The sequence below is a fragment of the Abramis brama genome (assembly GCF_963993115.1).
Source record: "Abramis brama genome assembly, chromosome: 5".
Lineage (NCBI taxonomy): Eukaryota > Metazoa > Chordata > Actinopteri > Cypriniformes > Leuciscidae > Abramis > Abramis brama.
Genome location: NC_139967.1, coordinates 5709988 through 5729976, shown reverse-complemented (window position 1 = coordinate 5729976; position 19989 = coordinate 5709988). Strand labels below are relative to the sequence as shown.

General features: G+C 35.8%; 1 protein-coding gene and 1 long non-coding RNA gene across 2 annotated transcripts; one reads left to right on the top strand and one right to left on the bottom strand.

Moving 5' to 3' along the window:
* Positions 1 to 3769: 3769 nt before the first annotated feature.
* On the top strand, positions 3770 to 6523 carry LOC311084062. Its single transcript, XR_014606421.1, has 3 exons — positions 3770 to 3887; positions 4928 to 4962; positions 5608 to 6523. It is a non-coding gene; the product is annotated as an uncharacterized lncRNA (long non-coding RNA).
* A 948-nt stretch (positions 6524 to 7471) lies between these two features.
* LOC311084061 (serine protease FAM111A-like) lies at positions 7472 to 17141 on the bottom strand. Its single transcript, XM_084115904.1, has 4 exons — positions 17067 to 17141; positions 16599 to 16658; positions 10009 to 10071; positions 7472 to 9878 (listed from the first exon to the last, which is right to left on the bottom strand). Exons 2-4 carry the CDS (start codon positions 16623 to 16625, stop codon positions 8124 to 8126), a joined length of 1845 nt encoding a protein of 614 aa, XP_083972030.1. The 5' UTR covers positions 16626 to 16658; positions 17067 to 17141; the 3' UTR covers positions 7472 to 8123.
* Between the last annotated feature and the right edge of the window lie 2848 nt (positions 17142 to 19989).

The following is a 19989-nucleotide window of genomic DNA, read 5'->3' as shown; positions in this document are numbered from 1 at the left end:
AGCGATTTTTTATTTCTGGGATGATAACGGGATTACTTGCTGAATTAGCAACGCGAGGAGATTATGTGACAAATCTACCTCTGGATTAGTGGCTGTTTGCACTCACTATTTCTGAAAACAGTAGTTAAATGAAAGCCTATTGCACAAAGTATTTAGGCATTTGATTGAGGACACGTTCGTCGTCCAGCAAATCTTCATTCACGAAAGCCATTCCGCTCCACATTGTTCGGCGAAGGACGAATTCATTCATTAAAGTCTAGCAAATAATATTCTCTTTCGCAGCCCGCAGTCTTTGAATGCAGGAAAACCCCCGCTAAAGCGCAGCACGTGACAGTGATTCGTCTCATGATTCGATCACGGACGAAAAAACACCAATCCAAACACATTTGGTATCATCGCGTTTCAAGAATCTTTGATGTTAATAGATACACACTACAATGTAAGTTTTTTTTTTTGTGGTAAATTAGTTCACAAATAAGCACAAACAAAGCGCATTTAATCCTTTACAGCATTTGTTTGTTGTATTTCCAGTGAAAACATAAAAGTTTGCAGTGATTCAGGTTTGTATTATTGAGATAACCGAAATCATTCATGCTAGAATTTTTTTTTTTTAAGTTGTAGTAGGCTAAACGTCTAGGGTAATATTATAGTTTGTTGAATATGATATTTTGTTTTAAAAAGTTACCTTATATATGAGGTAAAATATGAAGCTTAAATGAAGCAGCAGGAGAAAGTGCGTGTCGTCTGTTCCCTTTCGTGTGTGAAGTGTAATCTGATCTCAAGCAGCGGCCGCAAAATATTTAAGATTCTTCTTCTAGTGTTTTGGCTGGTTGCTGACCATTGTAAAGCTGCATACCGCCACCTACTGTATTGGAGTGAGTAAATGATAAAATTAAAGTACCTACAGAGTCTTTGGTCTCTAGAGATCAATCAAACCATGATTTTACCAGTTTCACATAGAAATAAACTTTTATTTCTACCTATAAAGGTTTTAATTTTAATAGATTTTTAAATTGTGTAGCCCGATCTCATGAAAGTGCGTTTCTATACAACGAATATTATGTATCGTGCCATTTATACGCATATTATATGCATATGATACACAGTTTTCACGTGCATATGATACGCACTTTATGGCATGTAAAGGCCCATTAAAGGCCCTATAGAAATGAGGAAATACTGCAGAAATATAGGACTTACATTGGATGCTATGCTTCACATCTGCTTTGATTAACAAAGAAATATATTTTTCTGTTGATCACTGGCAATAAATACATACAGTCCACTTTGATTTTTTAAATAAAAAAATAGAACATCATGCGGAGAAACACATCCAGTTGTCTAAAAAATATGTGAGATAAATACCCATATACGGCAAGTGTGCCCATGTACCCTTTAAGGCCACTTTCAACTCAAATTAAAAAAGAGAAAATCATATTTTATGCAGCTCATTATTTTAACTAATCCAGTGATTTGTTACTGACTTTTTTTTCTTTTTTTGCATACCAATCACAATTGGCAATGTTGAGTTAGCCATACTCATATGCATGCTGTCTCAAGGGCCCTCACACAAAGACACCCACAAACTTTGGTGTTTAAGCTCTTATGTCTTTGTAAACATATCTTACATTTTTACTTTTTTTACTCTGGACCCAAGCAGTGTTGGGGCTCCAGACTCGGGGCATGGAGGGGTCACCCAGTGCGCCCCATGTGCCGGGAGTATGGAGTCCCAACTTGGCTTTCTTCCCAAGATACGGTAACTTCATGTGGATTTTTGACCAGGCATAACTCGGGAATCAAGTTTGGTCATAACTCGGACCCCCCTAAGCCCAGAGTATAGAGTCCTAACTCGGCTTGGCTCTCGAGATACACCCGGTTGATTCCAGCTCCAACTCCTGAGTCAGGCCGACTTAAGACTCCAGACCACCGTCCTGGACCCCCAGGCACTAACACCTACCCATCCCACCCAAGGCTCTAATCAAACATTAGTAAAAGGATTTTTTTTAATACTTCACTGTCACTGAATAAATATATTGATGTTTTACTTCTTAAAAATAAAATATTTTTTATATTTTGTGAATCAATCATGATTTGGGCTTATTTGGAACAAATGCGGGCTTAAATTGTGCCAAAGTACCAGTGAAGCCCATGCCAGACTTCTGACTTTATTCATAAAATATCTTAATTTTATATTAAAATCTACATCAACTAAATAATACATTTTCAAATGAGATATAAATCTTGCATTTTAACAAATTATTTTTCTTATAAACCATGCCAATATCTACGAAAAAAAACCTAGACTTAGATTTTGGTGGGCTTGGTACACTTAACCTATATTGTTTCATATCTAATTATTTAAGCCATATGGTGCTAATGGTACTTTGCTACAGTCTTGTGTGAATGCCATTCAAAATCTCAAGTAGCCTACTTTATAGGCAGAGGCAGCACAAAAACAGAAATGGCAACTGAATTGGCAAAAAAAATTAGACAAACTCTATCCTTTTCAGCTCCAACTCTGAATTATGGTATTGTATGGTGTATGATTTCTATAGCACTTTATACAACAGATTGTTCCAAAGCAGCTTTACAGTGATAAACGGGAAAATAATGATCAATGATGAAAACAGAATTCAACTGCAATAAAACAAGGAACCCAAACTCCATCCGGTGACAGAAATGGAGAGAAAAAAAACCTTGGGAGAAACCAGGCTCAGTCGGGGACCAATAGGCCTATGGTGTGGTTATGATTCTAGGCTAGACTGGGTAAACCCAGTCCGATCGGCCAGCGATTAGATGTCGCCCTGCAGCTCAGGCTGGAAACCTGTATTCTTCTATCCTGCTTCCGTTACAAATTTGTGGGGACAATCGCACAATCTGGCTTATCCACCTGGCGCGCTATTGGCAGGTTTAATCCAATCCAATTCCTTTTAACCTCTCGACGATGCTCAATGGCTTCTTTAGTTTAGCAAACAAATTGCTCGAGTGGGTGTTAATACCACACTGTAAAAAAAAAGTGTAATTTTACAGGTAATTGTCTGTATTTTTTTTACAGAATTTTACCGTTTTGTCATTATACAGCAAATATCTGTAAAATAAAAGGCATTTGCTGTAATTTAAAGGTCCATTGTTAAATTTACAGGTAATTGCTTGTATTTTGGTTTTACAGCAATTTTACGTTTTTTAAAAGGAACTTGTCTGTATTTTTACAGAGTTATGTGTAATTTTACAGAAATTATAAAGTAATATTTTACAGATTTTTTCTGTGAAATTAGAAAACAAAGAAAAGAAGGTATAACTGCGGAAATCAGCATCTATTCAATATGTTTTCCTTACAGATTATTAAGCATGTGGGGGTTAATGTGAGCTTTTTTAAGGTTAAATAATAGTATTTGTACATACAGTACCCTACATAGGCTACAGTAGGCCTGTATTGAATTATTTTTTATTTCACATTTTATTTTATACTCATTTTGATCATTATTTCATTGTCTTATTCTCCCATAATTTCATGTTATATTTTATGAATATTTTTCCAAATCTCCGTTGCTTCACATTCAGGGCTTTGTGTGTGTGTGAGAGAGTGCGCGCGCGCGATGACGCAGATTCAAATTAATTTCCGCTGTTTACTCCCGCCCACAACGGTTAACATTAGCTGTAGCTGATCAGTGGAGTTTGGGCAAGCGGGAGATTTGAATTCAGTCTATTCTCGTGAAGTGGATTGTGAGATCAACAGTGGTTCAAAGCAATCGTATTCGTCAAGAGCAGCCGTGAGCAGGAGTCCTGTTGTCAGTCAGTCAGTCCGTTGGATTCTTCGGAAATAAACGCCCTTTTCAGTGAGCCTTGTTCGTCACGGCGGACATCATGCCAACCGATCAGCGGCTGAGGTAAGAGTCTCATTATACTAAGTTACATGTGTGAACGATATTTTATATTACATTTGTGTTACGTTTACAGTTTTCAAGCTAACGTTAGCATGTATGATGTTCAGTTAACTGGCGAGAGCTGGAGGGCAAAACACTGAAAATGTAGCATGCGTCTTTACATTTTTCATCTGTTTTAAGAACGATCAGTTGAACCAACACCTCAAAAGACCTAAAACGAGCTTTCGTAGACTTGTTATACATATCAAAGTCAGTTTAATTGTGTATAAAATCTTCGTTAATACGCGATAGTATCTGTCAATCAATCTCTTAAATGGCGGGACATTTTGAAACACTGTCTGGAAGCTGAAAACTCTTCTCTTAAAAAATATCCTTGGTTTTAATTATAAAGTTAGTAAAATTATAGTAACCACGTTTTTGGCGGATTTTTATTACCATTTTTAATAACCACAGTTATACTACAAATAGGCCTACCATGTTTTTTTTGTTTGTTTTTTTTTCTGTGTGGTTAAACCATAGTTAATTTTCGTAAGGGTTAACGTGGCTATCAAGACTGTTAAGAAAACGAATTCAGTAAATACTGTACTTGATGATACAGGAAAGCACATGAGACTAGAATATGAACACATCATGATAAATTGTAAATTCTGGCTGCATCTGCTTGCCAACACGTAACCTTAACGTTAGCTATAGAATGCATGTGCATATATTAGGCTTATAAAATAAAAGTTGATAGAATGTTTGTGTTCTGATGAAGAAATGAACTTATCTACATTTTGGATGGCCTGGGGTCATCATAGTAGCCTTTTTCATAGGATACTTTTGATCGTTGGTTATGAAAATTGCATTGATCCAGATGAACAGAAAGTTACACCCCTAGGTGTCTCAGCTCAAAACTTCACTGTTAGCCTTTCCTGCTCAGCTTCCAGATCATAGTCAGTTGAGGTTTTGCATTGTCTCAGTGGAACATATTCTGACATGTGTAAATGTAATACTGAGTTGTTAAAAAAAATATATATATTTTTTTTTTTGTGTGATTTCAGGTCAAGTGGAAAGCAGAATGATCATGGCAAACAAGGTATGGGAAAAAGTAAAATAGTAAAATAGTAAAATATTGTAATGGCAGAGTCTTCTGATTCCATATGATTGCACTAAAAGTGGCAGAAAATGTCATTTGTTTTACACTGTATATTTTCTCATGTGAATATTCATTTGATCCTTGTGAGACCACTGGAGCTGCACAAGGTTTGGTTTTGCTACAGTAACTGCGTTCACACCGCCGGCGGCGAGAGCGTCAAAGTGGCCGGAAGCCATTTGTTTTCAATGAGAGCCGGCGGCGAGCTCCGGCGAAGGCGGCGCGTCTTGGACGGCAAGAGCGGCGAGAGGAGTTGAAATCAAGTCAACTTTATGGTAATAAGCTATGACGCGGTTCGGCGGCAACCAATCGGAATATAGAAGTCCTCCGGCTGAGAGGAAAAAAATCACGCATTCTAATCTATGTCAGAGCGTCCCCGAATCTTTCTACGGCGTCGGTGGCAGGGCGGCGAGAGCGAATTTTGCCGCTCTCGCCGGCGGCGGTGTGAACGTACAGTAAGACCACAATTGTGTTAGATTCCACCCATCTATTTACATTTTTATTTATTTTTTTGGTAGTGTAACTAGGCTCTGTCATTTAGAAACATGACTTTCACTTAATGACACATATCTCTACCTTTCATTCCAGCCAGTGGATCTGACGTTTATCTCAGCCTACCTGATGGAAAATTCTTGCTGGATGAATGACCTTCACCTTCAACTCAACCTTGCCAAGACAGAACTGCTTATGGTTTCAGCCAATCCATCCTTGCTGTGTGATCCTGCTGATTTGCCTTCTACAACATCAGAAAGATCCGGCCCTTCCTATCGGAGCCACTCAACTCCTTGTCTAAGCTCTTGTTCTATCCAGACTGGACTATTGTAATGCTCTCCTGGCAGGCCTTCCAGCATCAGTCAAACCTCTGCAACTGATCCAGATGCTGCAGCAAGACCTAAACTCACTGCTTCAGATCTGTGTGTCTCCAGAAGCTTGTGTTCTGCAATTGAACGGCGCGTTGTGGTGCAATCATCCCAAAGAGACACACAATCACTTTCACTGACCTTTCCCTGGACTGTTCCCTGCTGGTGGAATGACCTGCCCAACTCAACACATTTTCAAGAAACTGCTAAAGATCCATCTTTTCATAAACACTTGACCCAATAATACTAAATCTTTGTTTTAATAAAAAAATAAAATAATTGTGCACTGTGCTACACTAACTGGGACTTGTCACTGCACTTGTTGCTTCTATTGTTCTCTTAATTTTAAGTCACTTTGGATAAAATGTAATTGTAAATGTTTGAAATAAGTTATATTAGAGTATAAAGCATACAGCAATTGTCTTTTAATGTGGATATTTTTACTTGTTCTATTTTACATGTTCCTATTATTCACGTATCTTGATGTTCTGTGTTTGTTTAATGAGTAATACTGTAAATGTGCAGGTATTCCGTACTTGTACATTTAGTTAATTTAACAGAAATTGACTGTAAATTTGCTATTATTAAGTACTTAATTAGAGATTGGTCAAAGTTGTGAAACTGGATCTGCAAAAATTAAAACAGTAAATATACAAACTTTGTATTTGAATTTATGTACTTATTACATTTTTATACATATATTCATAGTTATTTTACACAGAAAAACTATATATTAAAAGATAATTACTGTAGATAGACAGAGCATTATTATAAAATAACTTTATAAAACCCTAAATTTACAGTTTAACCTTAAAGTTAAATGTTCTTTTTATGTAATTTGACATAATTTATCCGTTTTTCCACGGTTTAATAAGCCATTATTAACAGTAATGTACTGTAATTTAATTAATTTTGACCGTAAAGTCAATTCTGTATTTTTACGGTTTTTGCTTGTAATTTTGTGAAATGGTTATTTGCTGTAATTTAACGGAACCCGTCTGGAAACTTTGCTGCCAGAGATTTACCGTTTTTTTACGGGATTTTTTTTTACAGTGCACTCACTTTCAGGTTTTTTTTTTTTTTTTGCACAACCTGCAAAAATCACTCGATGCCATTAGTGCTTCTGCAAACCGCTGATCAATGCTACAAACCAACACATTTGTTGACAAGTTTCCTGTCTGGAGTTTTCGCTGCAAAGTACGTCACGTGGATCGTTGGTCTGATTGGTTGAAGGACTATCCAATTGGGTACAGAGTCATTTGAACTACTGTATGCCCGTTGATCGCGCCTCTTGTAAATACAGACCAGACTCCCCAGACTAATGCTGAGTTGAATTCTTAGGCTTCATCACAACTTAAAATTGTGGATTGATATTATTCAGAACATTTCATCAAATTCCTTCTGTGTCAGAATCAGAGTACATCACGCCGACATATGAAGGTGGAGGAGTTGAAGCTGGCCATAGCGTCTGTGCAGAGGACTTGTCTGGTTCTCGTGTGCAGAGGATATGTGCCGATGGCTCTTGTGTCTTATATATGGTGTTTACAGTCTGAAAGTGCTTATAGTCAAGAATGAGGCCAATATATTTTGTTCAGCATGATTATTTAATATAGCAAAAATAAGGCACAAGATTAGAAAAAATAAGACAACAGGTTTATAAAGAGAGATATGTATATATGTGATATATGTGATAATGTATATGTGCAGCTGTAGGCCTATTTTTTTTTTTTTACAAACATCCGCAGAATTGAACAATGCTGGAGCAGTCAAAGATATTTAAGAAGAATGTTGACCCTTTAAAGGGATACTTAAACTAAAAATGAAAATTCTGTCATTATTTATTCATGTTGTCTATTTTTTCCCCCGAAATATATTTCTTCTGCTCAAGAAAGTCATGCAGGTTTGAAATGATGAGGGTAAATAATTCATGACAGCATTATAATTTTTTGTCTATCACTTTAAAATATAGCATTAAGGATTTCTGGAAATTTGAAAGTCAATAGACAATGAAAATAATAGTGATAATGAATAGACATATTTGCATAGAGTAATCCAGGAATCATACAGAACTTATAACTCTACACATAATTGAATTAAATTGTTTATTAAACATGCCTGCATAATACCCCAAGATATATGAATATGACATAGTGGCGCCAATCAAAACTCAAGACTTTGCTGTCCCATTATTCATCTACAGTCTTCCTGGTTTTATGGCTCTGTTTCCATGTTCACATCATTATCTTACAAGTTAAGATTTAAAGATTTATATTCAGAGAGTAATTTTAGGATGTCAGGTCTCTCACTTTCCTTGGCCTGTGTGATGATCCTCTCCAGGATGGGCTGCATGGAATAGGCATATTCCACAATGCTTTTAATTTGCTGTTTTGCTCCTTTGTACACATATCCACCAGTGTGCACACCAATCAGATAGCAGTGTTCATCAAAAACTGGTGAGCCAGAAGATCCGTGAAAGAAACAAGAGTCGTAATGGATCTTGTTGTCATGATTTTCCCATTTCTCTGCCAAACACTGTTGTGTAATCACATGAATGAATTCACGATTCTCAGATATGTGTTTATCTGCAGCCTCTTGTAGATTCTCTCTCTTAATGATGAAGCAAGGGTCCATTTTCTTGACCCCTTCTCCTGGATGTCCCACAATGCAGATCTGACCTCTGTTAGGATGAGGGCCATGAATGTATCGACTGAGCAATCCAGGAACGTTAGCAATTTCATCAGTGGCTTTCAGTTCAAGAAGAGCAAAGTCAAGATACCTGCCCATGTTGTCTTTGCCATAATAGTACGCTGCAACCTGTTCCTTGATCGGCACATACTTGGTCTCATTTGCTTCCAAATCTTCATATCCAAATACAGCAGTGAATGTCTTTGAAAGTTTCTTGGAGAAAGGGTCAAATTCTCCAATAACATGAGCATTAGTGAGAATGAATCTGTCAAAGAGTAAGAAACCGGTTCCTTCGGGAGACTTCCCAACTCGAATCTGACACACAGAGTCAGAGAGTCCCATGAGCTGCTTCACTTTCTTCACCTCTGAAAAATTCTCAACACTTTTATGATATTCTTCTCTGAAGAACTTCTGAACCTCAGATTTGTTCTTTAGGTTTTCTCGCTGCTTTAACGTCTCCAGTAAATATTTAAACTGATCACACAGAATTTTCGCAATCCCTTTAGAATTGTCTATGGGTTTAACTACATACCGCTTGGTTGAAGGATTGGTCGACTTTGTTGTGTTTTCATCTTGTTGTTTTTCTTGCTCAGTGTTGATGGGATTCTTGCTTGGCCCGACATTTTCTGCCGCATCAGCATCTGAAGCTTCATTAGGCTCAGTTTTGACAAGAGTCGCATCCTCCTGACTCTCTGGCTGATTCTTGTTACTGATAACAACTACCTGGAAAGTCTTTTTGTCAAGATCGTCTACAGGTAATGAAAATTCATGTTTCGTCTCTGTACCAAACTCAGAAAGTCCACAGTGTTTCATGAAAATTACATCTGTGAGTCGTCCATCACGTTTAAGAGCAGTTTCGACATTCTCTCCTTTGAATGCAAACACACAAACATGGTGAACATTTTCCCTCAAAGCTTTGCTCTTCAGTAAACATGTCACTTTTGGCCCTCCTTCTTTTACAACCAAAAAGGTGACTAATGTTTCAGGTTTACTTTTACTGAGGAGTGACGGATCTGCAGTGGTTTGTTGATTTGTAGTACTATTTCCATCCTTTTGGATGAAGTTTATGTCTAAGATCTCATCTTCTTCAATAAGACAGCAGGGGAAATCTGTCTTCACAGCAGCTCTAGGATCTTTTCCATTGGATCTTTGAATGAGTATTTCTTTCTGTATGTTCTTCTTTTTGTCTTTTTCATTCCTCAACATTTGGCTTGTATTAAGAGCCTCAAGCACAGTCATGGAAGTTGTACACACAACTGAATATGTCTCGGAGTTTAAACAAAACCGGAAATTGTGTTTTTTCTCTTCAGCTTCCTGTTAAATGAAAAAAAAATATATATATATATATATTTATGTACATTCATTCAAATATTCAAGTGAATTCCACTAAAGAAATGTTTGTAACAAATGATTAATTATGCATGTGATACAGAAAGTGATCTACCAGCTGCAGATCTTTTGAGGGTCCCTCTTCAACTTCCTTCTTGAATGAATGAACCGTCGTTTTCTGAGAAAATGTCAACAACAGTGAAGTTAATGTAGGCGTACCACTGTCTACATCTTTCTACAATAATTTAAATAATAAGGTAGGTAAAAATGCACTGTTACGGATCACACCAAACGTGATGCCGCAAAGCAAAACAAATGTATTTTCACCCTGAGAGGGAAACTAACATACCTTGAGAAAATACAGAACACTCAAAAACATCTGCTATAATTTGACAAGTCGGAATCAGTGATACTTTCTTATTCAAACAGAATATTATTGATTTATTACCATTCCATCTCTGACTTTTTTCTTTATATCTACAATGAGAGTAAAAAAGCTGTGAAAGAACAAAGATTTCTATGAAAATTGTTTTCTATAAGAATATCATAATTTAGTCATAAAACCTAAGGAATTAACAGATTTAGCATAATTAATGGTTTTATTAGTGTGTTCCAATTAAACACAGATGCTGTCATGTGTGCTCTGTGTGTTTGTGGACTATTTTGTTGTTCTCTTATGCCATGTTTTGTAGTTCTTTGTAGTTTTTCATGTTGATTAGACTACCCAGGTGTGTCTAGTTAATTTCCTTGGTTACTGGTGTGTTCCCATGACAATTTTTCCACGCCCCCTTGTTAGTCACAAGGGGTGGGAATCTTTTAGTACCTCACTATTTGATTCAAATCGATTCTTGAGGTCACAATTATATTCAAAATCCATTTTGAATCAAATTTCGATTCGATATGTGCATAGATTTGAATGCAGTTTACTGTTTTTTTAGTTACTTTTCTTATTTGACTGCGGTAGACAGTTTAATAGGTCTAGAAGAAGAAAAAAAATCCTACTGAATAAAATGTGAACCATGAAATTTATTTAGTTTTTCTTCCCATTTATTCAACCCAATTATAAAACAAACGCCCTTTAAGCTGACTATCAGATCATTACACACAGTCTTCTGTAATTAAAGCAAGGCGGGCAATTTTATTTAATTTTTTATATTAAAAAAGGAACTAAAAAGCTAATTACAAACAATTGGACAAATACAATGGAAAAACAAAAACAAATTAAATTAACTTTAAGTTTATTAACATGTAGTAATAAATACCAACAAAATTGAATAATCAAATGCAAAAAAAAACAGGTCCATGTAGGCCTACTTTTGCGTCCATTCGTTTTTCCTTTTTTAACCCATAATTGTCAAGTCAAGTCAAGTCAAGTTTATTTATATAGCGCTTTTCACAACATAGGTTGTATCAAAGCAGCTTCACAGTAATAAATTAAAACAATACATCAATGTTTGTTTCTAGTGGAATGTCCACGTTTGGTAATGCTGATCAATAGTATCGTTGATTGATTAATTAAATTAAATATCCCCAAATATCCCCAACTGAGCAAGCCAAAGGCAATTGAAAAATGAAAAATGAATAAACTAGTGTTTTCTAAATAAGTGTCAGCTGCAAACATATCCATCTCCGCTGTAAAGCAGATGCGCCTTTAGAGAGAAATGCACCTTGCATACGGTTTACATAATCAGACTGTATTTGCTTTAGATTCAAATTTGAAAAGTGGACAAAAGTGGTTAAAAAGTTGAAAGTGGAAATTTCAAGCTTTATATAGGCCTAGGTAGGTTATATTTTGTTTCAGTTCATTTTTGAGATGCGCTCCAGTTCACGGAGATCATGAAAGCACGCCTGATTGTTTTATTTTATTTTACAAAAGCACAACGTTTTCTTGTTATTTTGAGTTTACTCAAATAAAAGTAGTTGCGAATGATGTATTATTCTTTTCTGTATGACTGGAAATGAAATGTATGACCGGAAATGCCATCTTGCAATGTTTAATAACGACTACGATGTCACAGCGCTGTCGTCATCTGTTTAGCTCGCCTCTGGCCCGCATATCAGATAACCTGATGTGATTGGTGCAGCTCAGATCGAGGGGCATATTTAATGAGCATCGTTACTCGACACCAGAGTAAACTCGCTGAGCAAATTCAACTTGTGCTCTCGCGAGAACTCTGGATTACCAGGGTAAAATGGCTATGGATGAACACCAGTTGTTTGAAACGGCTTTGGCCGCTACAATGAACGAGTTAGACTTGGCTTTTTATCTAAAAAGGAACAGAAGACGGCGCTCGAATCGTTCCTTTGCAAGAAGGGCGTTTTTGCTGTTTTGCCGACCGGATACGGCAAGAGTCTAATCCACCAGTTAGCTCCGCTGGTAGCTAAGCGTATGGGGCTTGTTGTGATTGGTCGTAGTGTTATCCAATTGCGTGCAGTGAGATTTTCAAATGCATGCCTGGTGCCGCCCCTCGAGCTGGACGATTTTCATTAGTCGACGCCAGACCATTAATCTTTCAGATTTAGGTCTGGATTTCCAGGCTAGCTTGAATATCTCTGCAATCGTTAATGCTAAAAATTAACTGAGACAACCCGTTGAAAGAGCAGAACATACACTTTCAGATGATAATTTGGTTATACATGCAATCTGAATTAAAGGCTAAATAAATAAACTGTACACTAACAATGCTGTTTGCATAACACACCATTATAATAGCCTAATTTGAAACATGTTTAATTTTAAATTTATAGGCTATAATACAAAAATTAGCAATAACAGGCTAATCAGTGTCATAGGTAGCTCATCGGTACTTTATATCATGTCAACATTATATTTAGCCAGATTTAGTAGAAACAGATCTTAACATTGTTGTGCTCCTTCTTGTGCTACGCAGAGGCGAACCAACACTGAGTGGGGGCCCCAGGCAAAATTAATCAATGAGGCCCTTTTTTTATGTATTTTATATATGTTTTATATATAATATATACTATTTTTTTTGTTAATATATCTTCATTACCTAGAGATATTATTATACAAAATTCAAAAAGTAGTCAAAACACAGAACATAACAGAACTTAAGTTTTTTATTTTTTTACAACATGTGCTTATTTTTTTAATTAACGAAATGTCAATCGTTAATCATCTTTATAACAGAAGATTCAATACAATACAACAATCTTCAAGATACAGTAAATCTTCAAATGTGTAACAGATTGTCATCTTAAAAACAGTCATTTGCGTGGTGGAACAAGCCATGCTATATAGAAATATATAGTTAGCATCTTGTTTTATTATTTTATTAGTTAATTAATTGTTAACTCAACAAATTTAATGTAAAGAGCTGGATATTCAGTACTAATTAAACCCTCAGAGAGTCTTCGTTTAGCAGTCACACTCAGTGCCTTCCCGGTCAGAAGTGACCGGACACCTAAAAATGAAACTTCCTCCATCCCAGTAAAAACCAATGCAATTTATTTTTGTTCTATAATATTTATTCTTTTTAATTTAGTATTTTGAGACAATTTGATTGAACTTATTAATATTTATGCAATATTTATTGTCCATTTTTTGCCATTGAAAATAATGTTTTTTTTTATTATTATTATTATTATTATTTTTTTTTTCTATGCGGTATTTTCGGTTAAAATAGAGACTAGGCTTTCAGAAAAAAATAAAAATAAAAAAAATAAATCAATTTATTAAACATAAAATTAAATAAATCATGTTATTGCATGGGTTTACCACTAGATGCCTGTAATAGCTCTAAATGGAGATGCTTGTGAATTCTAGTTGTTTTTGGACCAAATTACTTACTTTTAAGATGTGGATTGATTGTATTTTTTTAGAAATTCTCAAATAATACTTTTTGCCAAGGTTTATAACATTTTATTAATTATTATTTTAATAATTTTAATAATTATTATATTAATTATATATATATATATATTAATTATAATTATTAATTATGTTATGTTTTTCACTCTTGATGTTTTAGAGTTTCACCCCTTCATTGCTGAGCACTTTTTTTCTGCATCGTGGCCGATTTATAGCGAATTTTTGAGTTTTTGTCAATTTCCCATTCATTTCCTATGGGGGTCATTTTTGACCGAAGACCATGAGTGTGACTATTTTTTTTACGACCACTTAGCATGCTCGGATCATGACCTCAATTTTTTTGTGTGTTCACATACCTAATGCCAGAAAAGTCACCAAGTTTCGTAACATTCTGATGAAGCTGTGATTTTTAAAAATTCAAAACAGATTTTTTGTAATCTGAATTTATTGGTGTGTATGTGTATAAAAGTGTGTTTGTATGTGTGTGTGTGTGGGTGTGTGTGAATTTTTTGCACTCTTGATGTTGTAGAGTGTCACCCCTTTACTGCGGTGTACTTTTTTTTAGAATCGTGGCCGATTTGTAGATTGTACAGACAAAAATTCAGAGAATTTTTGTGTTTTTGTAAATTTCCCATTCATTTCCTATGGGTCGGTCATTTTTGACCGAAGGCACTGAGTGTGACTATTTTTTTTACGACCACTTAGCATGCTCGGATCATGACCTCAGTTTTTTTTTGCATACACATACCTAATGCCATAAAAGTCACCAAGTATCATAACCTTCCGATGAAGCTGTGATTTTTTAAAATTCAAAACAGAAAATTTTTCGGTCAGAAGTGACCGAAGACTCTCTGAGGGTTAAATAATGTCAACTATTGTAAATGTATTGATTAGAGTTGCCATAGACTAAAGATTTTACTAGTCGACTAATCGCACGTTTATATTAATTTCTGCTTAAACACTGTGCATGGAGGAATAGGTTATAGCCTAGCAATGCATTTTAATTGTTTATTAATAAACTAGTGTTTTCTAAATCAGTGTCGGCTGCAAACATATCTCCATACATCTCCGCTGTAAAGTGGATGCGCCTTTAATAGAGAGAAATGCATCTTACGGATTACATAATCAGATGATATTTGCTTTTGATTCGATTTTTTTCGTTTAAAAGTGGACATATCAAGCTTTATATAGATATTTTTCTCATGTATGTGAGGCTAGTAGACTATAGCCTACGCTATGTTTCTGTTTATTTTTGTGATGCGCTCCAGTTCACGGAGACCATGAAAGCGCGCCCTGATTGTTTTATTTTATTTTACGAAAGCAAAACATTTTCTTGTTATTGTGAATTTACACAAATAAAAGTAGTTGCAACTGATGCATTATTCTTTTCTGTATGGCTAGAAATTTAGTATTTTAAGTTGTTTCCACTGTTGATAGGAAAATGCAAGTAATCACGTCGGCGCCTCCATCCATGCCTTGCAGTGAAGCTAATATCCAGTGATGCATGCTCCACACTCCACACAAACACTTGGATATGAGCCTAATAATAGCAAACATTTATTAACGTTAGAGCGAGATAATCCTCTTCATGTTTAACAAATCAAATAATGCATTTTCTACCTACCGCAAGTCAGCACTGCGCCAGTTTGAAAAAGGCGGGTGAGACGAGACGGTATAAGCATAACCAGCGCAACGAGAGAGGGGCCCCACTAAGGGGGATGAAGAGATGTTGCTGCGTCTTTATATTAACATTACTGATTGTTTGAATGATCAGCCCATGAATGACCCATCATGTTGGCTGGGGTGTGCACCTGAGACTCGTTTCAGGCGCAGATGAGTTGCCATATAGGCTAAGAACGACTGACATCTCTATCTTTTCATACAGATTACATAAACAGGAAATATTTGTTTTCGTTTTGAATTAGATAATTTAATAGCAGAGACTTAAATGTTTATAAAGATATTGCTTATGCCTGTGAGACTATTCGCTGAGTTTTAAGTTTAGAGACGTGCTAGCCTATCCGTACACAGCTATCCGTGGATTCATTGTTCCATACTAAAAATATTAAAGCCTCTTTTGTATTTCCATGCTTTCTACAAAAGCAAAGATAATAAAAGTTCTTTGACGAAAATAAAACCAGAAATCGAGAGTAACGCGGATATGACGCCATTGACATGCATCGCAATGACACGCGACGTTACACTGGTTTAAATGATTTATTATTAAAATATGTTACTGCATCTTTTCACTTGAAACTGGTTGCTGGATGAGTGTGTCACTTTGCAGAAAGCTGATTGGTCAAATGTCTGTTTGAGATTTAATACTCAGAACAAAACCTGCTAAGGAGCAGATTGTCCATGGAGTGTAGGCTAAGTTACTACGGCAATGATCAACACTGGTAAAAGCAACCCACTAAAACTTTCTTGGCTAGCAGCTAAACCGGCTTACAGGCCCCTAAATAAGCTAATCAAGGTCTTCAGGATTATTTTATTAAAGTCATGAATATTAACCTACTAATATAAATTAATTTGATCAGCAATAGGAGTGAACTTCCCACCCTTTCTTTCTTCTTATTAATATTCAATTCAATTCATATTTATTTGTATAGCGCTTTTCACAATGCACCATTTTAAAGCAGCATTACTGAAAATGCATGAGTCCACATTACAATTAATATTAATTTTATTAAAATAAAATGCAGTGTCCCCACAGGATCATTTATATATGCATTTACATTTTTTTGTGGAGTATACATTTTTATTCACATTTCCTCAAGTAGCCTACTTAGACATTAATTTAATATTTTTTCAGATTTTTTTCTCCATAATGTTCTATTTTTATACAACAGCAAGTAGGCCTATCATGACCTTACCTGATCATCGTCAATAGCCTGTGCCATCTCAAGTTCACAGTCTCTGGCAGTCAGCTTTTTCTGAAATGGACATGCCACAAACATTACCATTAAAATAAGCCTAACTGCAATGCAGTGGCTAAACAGAGAAAATAGAAACGATAACCAGGCATCAACAGCCACGCGACTCTCTTGACAGTTTTGTGTACCGTTGCCTCTCCGTGATTACAAAGGATTGCTCAAAAGATGTCTATAGCTTGCTGTAATCTCACTTTGTTATTTTAACCACGTTAACTTAAAAACTACTGTTACATTGTAGGCTATTCTTCTCTAAACAATTCATTGCAATCCCAAGGTTTTCTGACCAGCTCATTCGCTCATTTCATTTAGCCAACATATTCCGCACAGACAGACAAATTTGGCCTAATCAGAGACATTAAGCTAATCTAAATATGAAAAGATTCACCAGAAACACGTAGCCTACATTACCTATTCCAAGTTAAAGGATCAGCTGGATGGTGCAGAGTGTCTCTTGACTTGACAGCTTCTGTCTCTGTGACTCACACTGCACACACACCTAGTTACCTATAAATAAGCTTTATCCTAATGTCCACACCTGCTCCACACCCAGAAAATCAAAACTAAAGTAGTTGAGTAAAGTTGGCAATAAATTCACAGATTTGAACTTCCCGGATTAATAACTCGAAAGCACACTACAGTTGTGTATGTGGGGTCTGCTAGTTTGGCTTTATCTGGACATAAAGGGACAATGGGAGGTAAGAGCAACGCACCCAAACACAAAGACACATAAGCATTAAAGCTCCCTCACTGAACACTTCAGGAAGAGCCCGAGTTGTTCACCCAAGCAGAAAAACAATGTAGGCCTTCTGTTGCCAGAAGTTGATTACAGAAAAGCACTTAAATGCAGTTGATAACAAACTAACTTGACTAAATAAAATTTATCTCTTTCATCTTTGTACATTATATATTTTAATGCAAGATATCATCTTATTTTGCACTCCTCTCTTTCACCAAGCTGTCAAGAACAATGTAACAGACAGGGAGCGACTATAGGAAATGAAATAGAAAGTTAAGGAACAGCTGAGAATTTAACACAAAAAGTTTGTTGTGCAGATCTACAGGTGCTGGTCATATAATTAGAATATCATCAAAAAGTTGATTTATTTCAGTTATTCCATTCAAAAAGTGAAACTTGTATATTATATAGACTCATTACATGCAAAGTGAGATATTTCAAGCCTTTATTTGTTATAATTTTGATGATTATGGCTTACAGCTTGTGAAAACCACAAAATCAAAATCTCAGAAAATTAGAATATTACATGAAATCACACAGTAATTACACAGTAATCCCATGGTAATTGAACCAGGTTTTGGTTATTTTGGCAGTGTGGGCAGGTGCAAATCCTGCTGGAAAATGAAGGAAGCATCTCCATAAAGCTCGTCTGCTGAAGGAAGCATGAAGTGCTCTGGAAATGTCCTGGTAGACGGCTGTGTTGAGTGGACAGCACAGTGGACCAACACCAGCCGATGTCATGGCTCCCCAAACCAACACAGACTGTGGAAACTTCACACTGGACTTCAAGCATCTTGGATTGTGTGCCTCTCCATTCTCCAGACTCTGGGACCTTGGTTTCCAAATGAGATGCAAAATTTGCTCTCATCAGAAAAGAGGACTTTGGTCCACTGTGCTTTATTAAATCCAGAGTCAACGCAGCCGTCTACCAGGACATTTCCAGAGCACTTCATGCTTCCTTCATTTTCCAGCAGGATTTGCACCTGCCCACACTGCCAAAAGAACCAAAACCTGGTTCAATGACCATGGGATTACTGTGTAATTACTGTGTGATTTCATGTAATATTCTAATTTTCTGAGATATTGATTTTGTGGTTTTCACAAGCTGTAAGCCATAATCATCAAAATTATAACAAATAAAGGCTTGAGATATCTCACTTTGCATGTAATGAGTCTATATAATAAACAAGTTTCACTTTTTTAACGGAATTACTGAAATAAATCAACTTTTTGATGATATTCTAATTATATGACCAGCACCTGTATTATGGATAAGCACTGAACCATAATATTCTTGAAAATACTACATATGTATTAAATTATAAATGAATTACTAAATGTGTACTTTCTCTGTTCAACTCTTGTCTGTTTGACATGCCAAACATATTGACTCTGTAAAATCTGTGAAGTTAAACAGAGACTTGCTAGCTTTCAAAAAGAGCATTTGATTTCTGAGAAAATCACTGGGACTTGCGGAGTGCATTTTTGTCTTTGGGTGTGTATGAAAATGAGCAAGTTGAATAACTGTATATATTTGTGCTGTCAGGTTTCCATTGGTTTCCTGCAGATCCTCCTCCTCCTCTGAGCTTCTCAAACAGGTTCTGCACCATCCTGATGAGAAAACATCACAGGTAAAACAGTGTTTCAGAGAACATCAACCAACATGCCTATCATTTTTATACACACCCAAAGTTAACAATGGCCACGTCAAAGGAATTAAAAACACAAAATGAAACCTGCTAAACTGAAGTTTAGAAGTGAGACGCTTTTGCAGTAACTGCCCCAAGGCTATGGAACAGTAAACCGGATTATATTAGACGATCAACCTTGAGTGAATTCAAAAGTCATTTAAAACTTTTTTTTTTTTCATGTCAGCTTTTGATCATATATGAGTGACTTTGATTATATAAGTTGCTGTAGACACTGGTTTTAGGATTATTCTCATATGTTATAGATGAAGGCCTATTCATTTGTGTTTATTAAAACAAAAAAATTATTACAAACATATTATGTTTGTAATAATTTTGTTTTATTTACATAACTGTGGTAAATATTGTTGTGCTTTATAAACAAATTGGAAATGGAATATATACTTTCTCTCACATGAGGCACCAGTTGTGTAATTTCACAGGTGGAATGAAATTAATATTGTGAGTTTTGGTCACGTCACTTAAGGTGTGTGTGAGAGTGTCAGGGGACCTCTCAACAGTGCAAATTCCACTAAAAATCCAAAAATATAAACGTCCAATCATTAAATCCAATGAAAGATATTTATAGGTTGTAGTAAATGCCTAGTGGGCAGACTAAATTACTGTTTGAGTGCCTGCCAATATTTCACTTGTACAGTACATACAGTACATGATAATTTTTTTATTTATTTTTACTGTAACTCACCAAAAATGTTTTTTTTTTATTTTGTATGTATTTTTTCCATGTTACAAAAGTTGTAGTCAGGGCTGTAGGCATGGTTTTCTAATCACAGAGAAAATGAGAAAAGGCCAAAAAAATGGATAAGAACTAGTTATAAAACCATGTTAGCGGGCAGTCGATTATTTGTCAATACCTGCTCTCTCCTCATTTCCATCATTCTTTCTT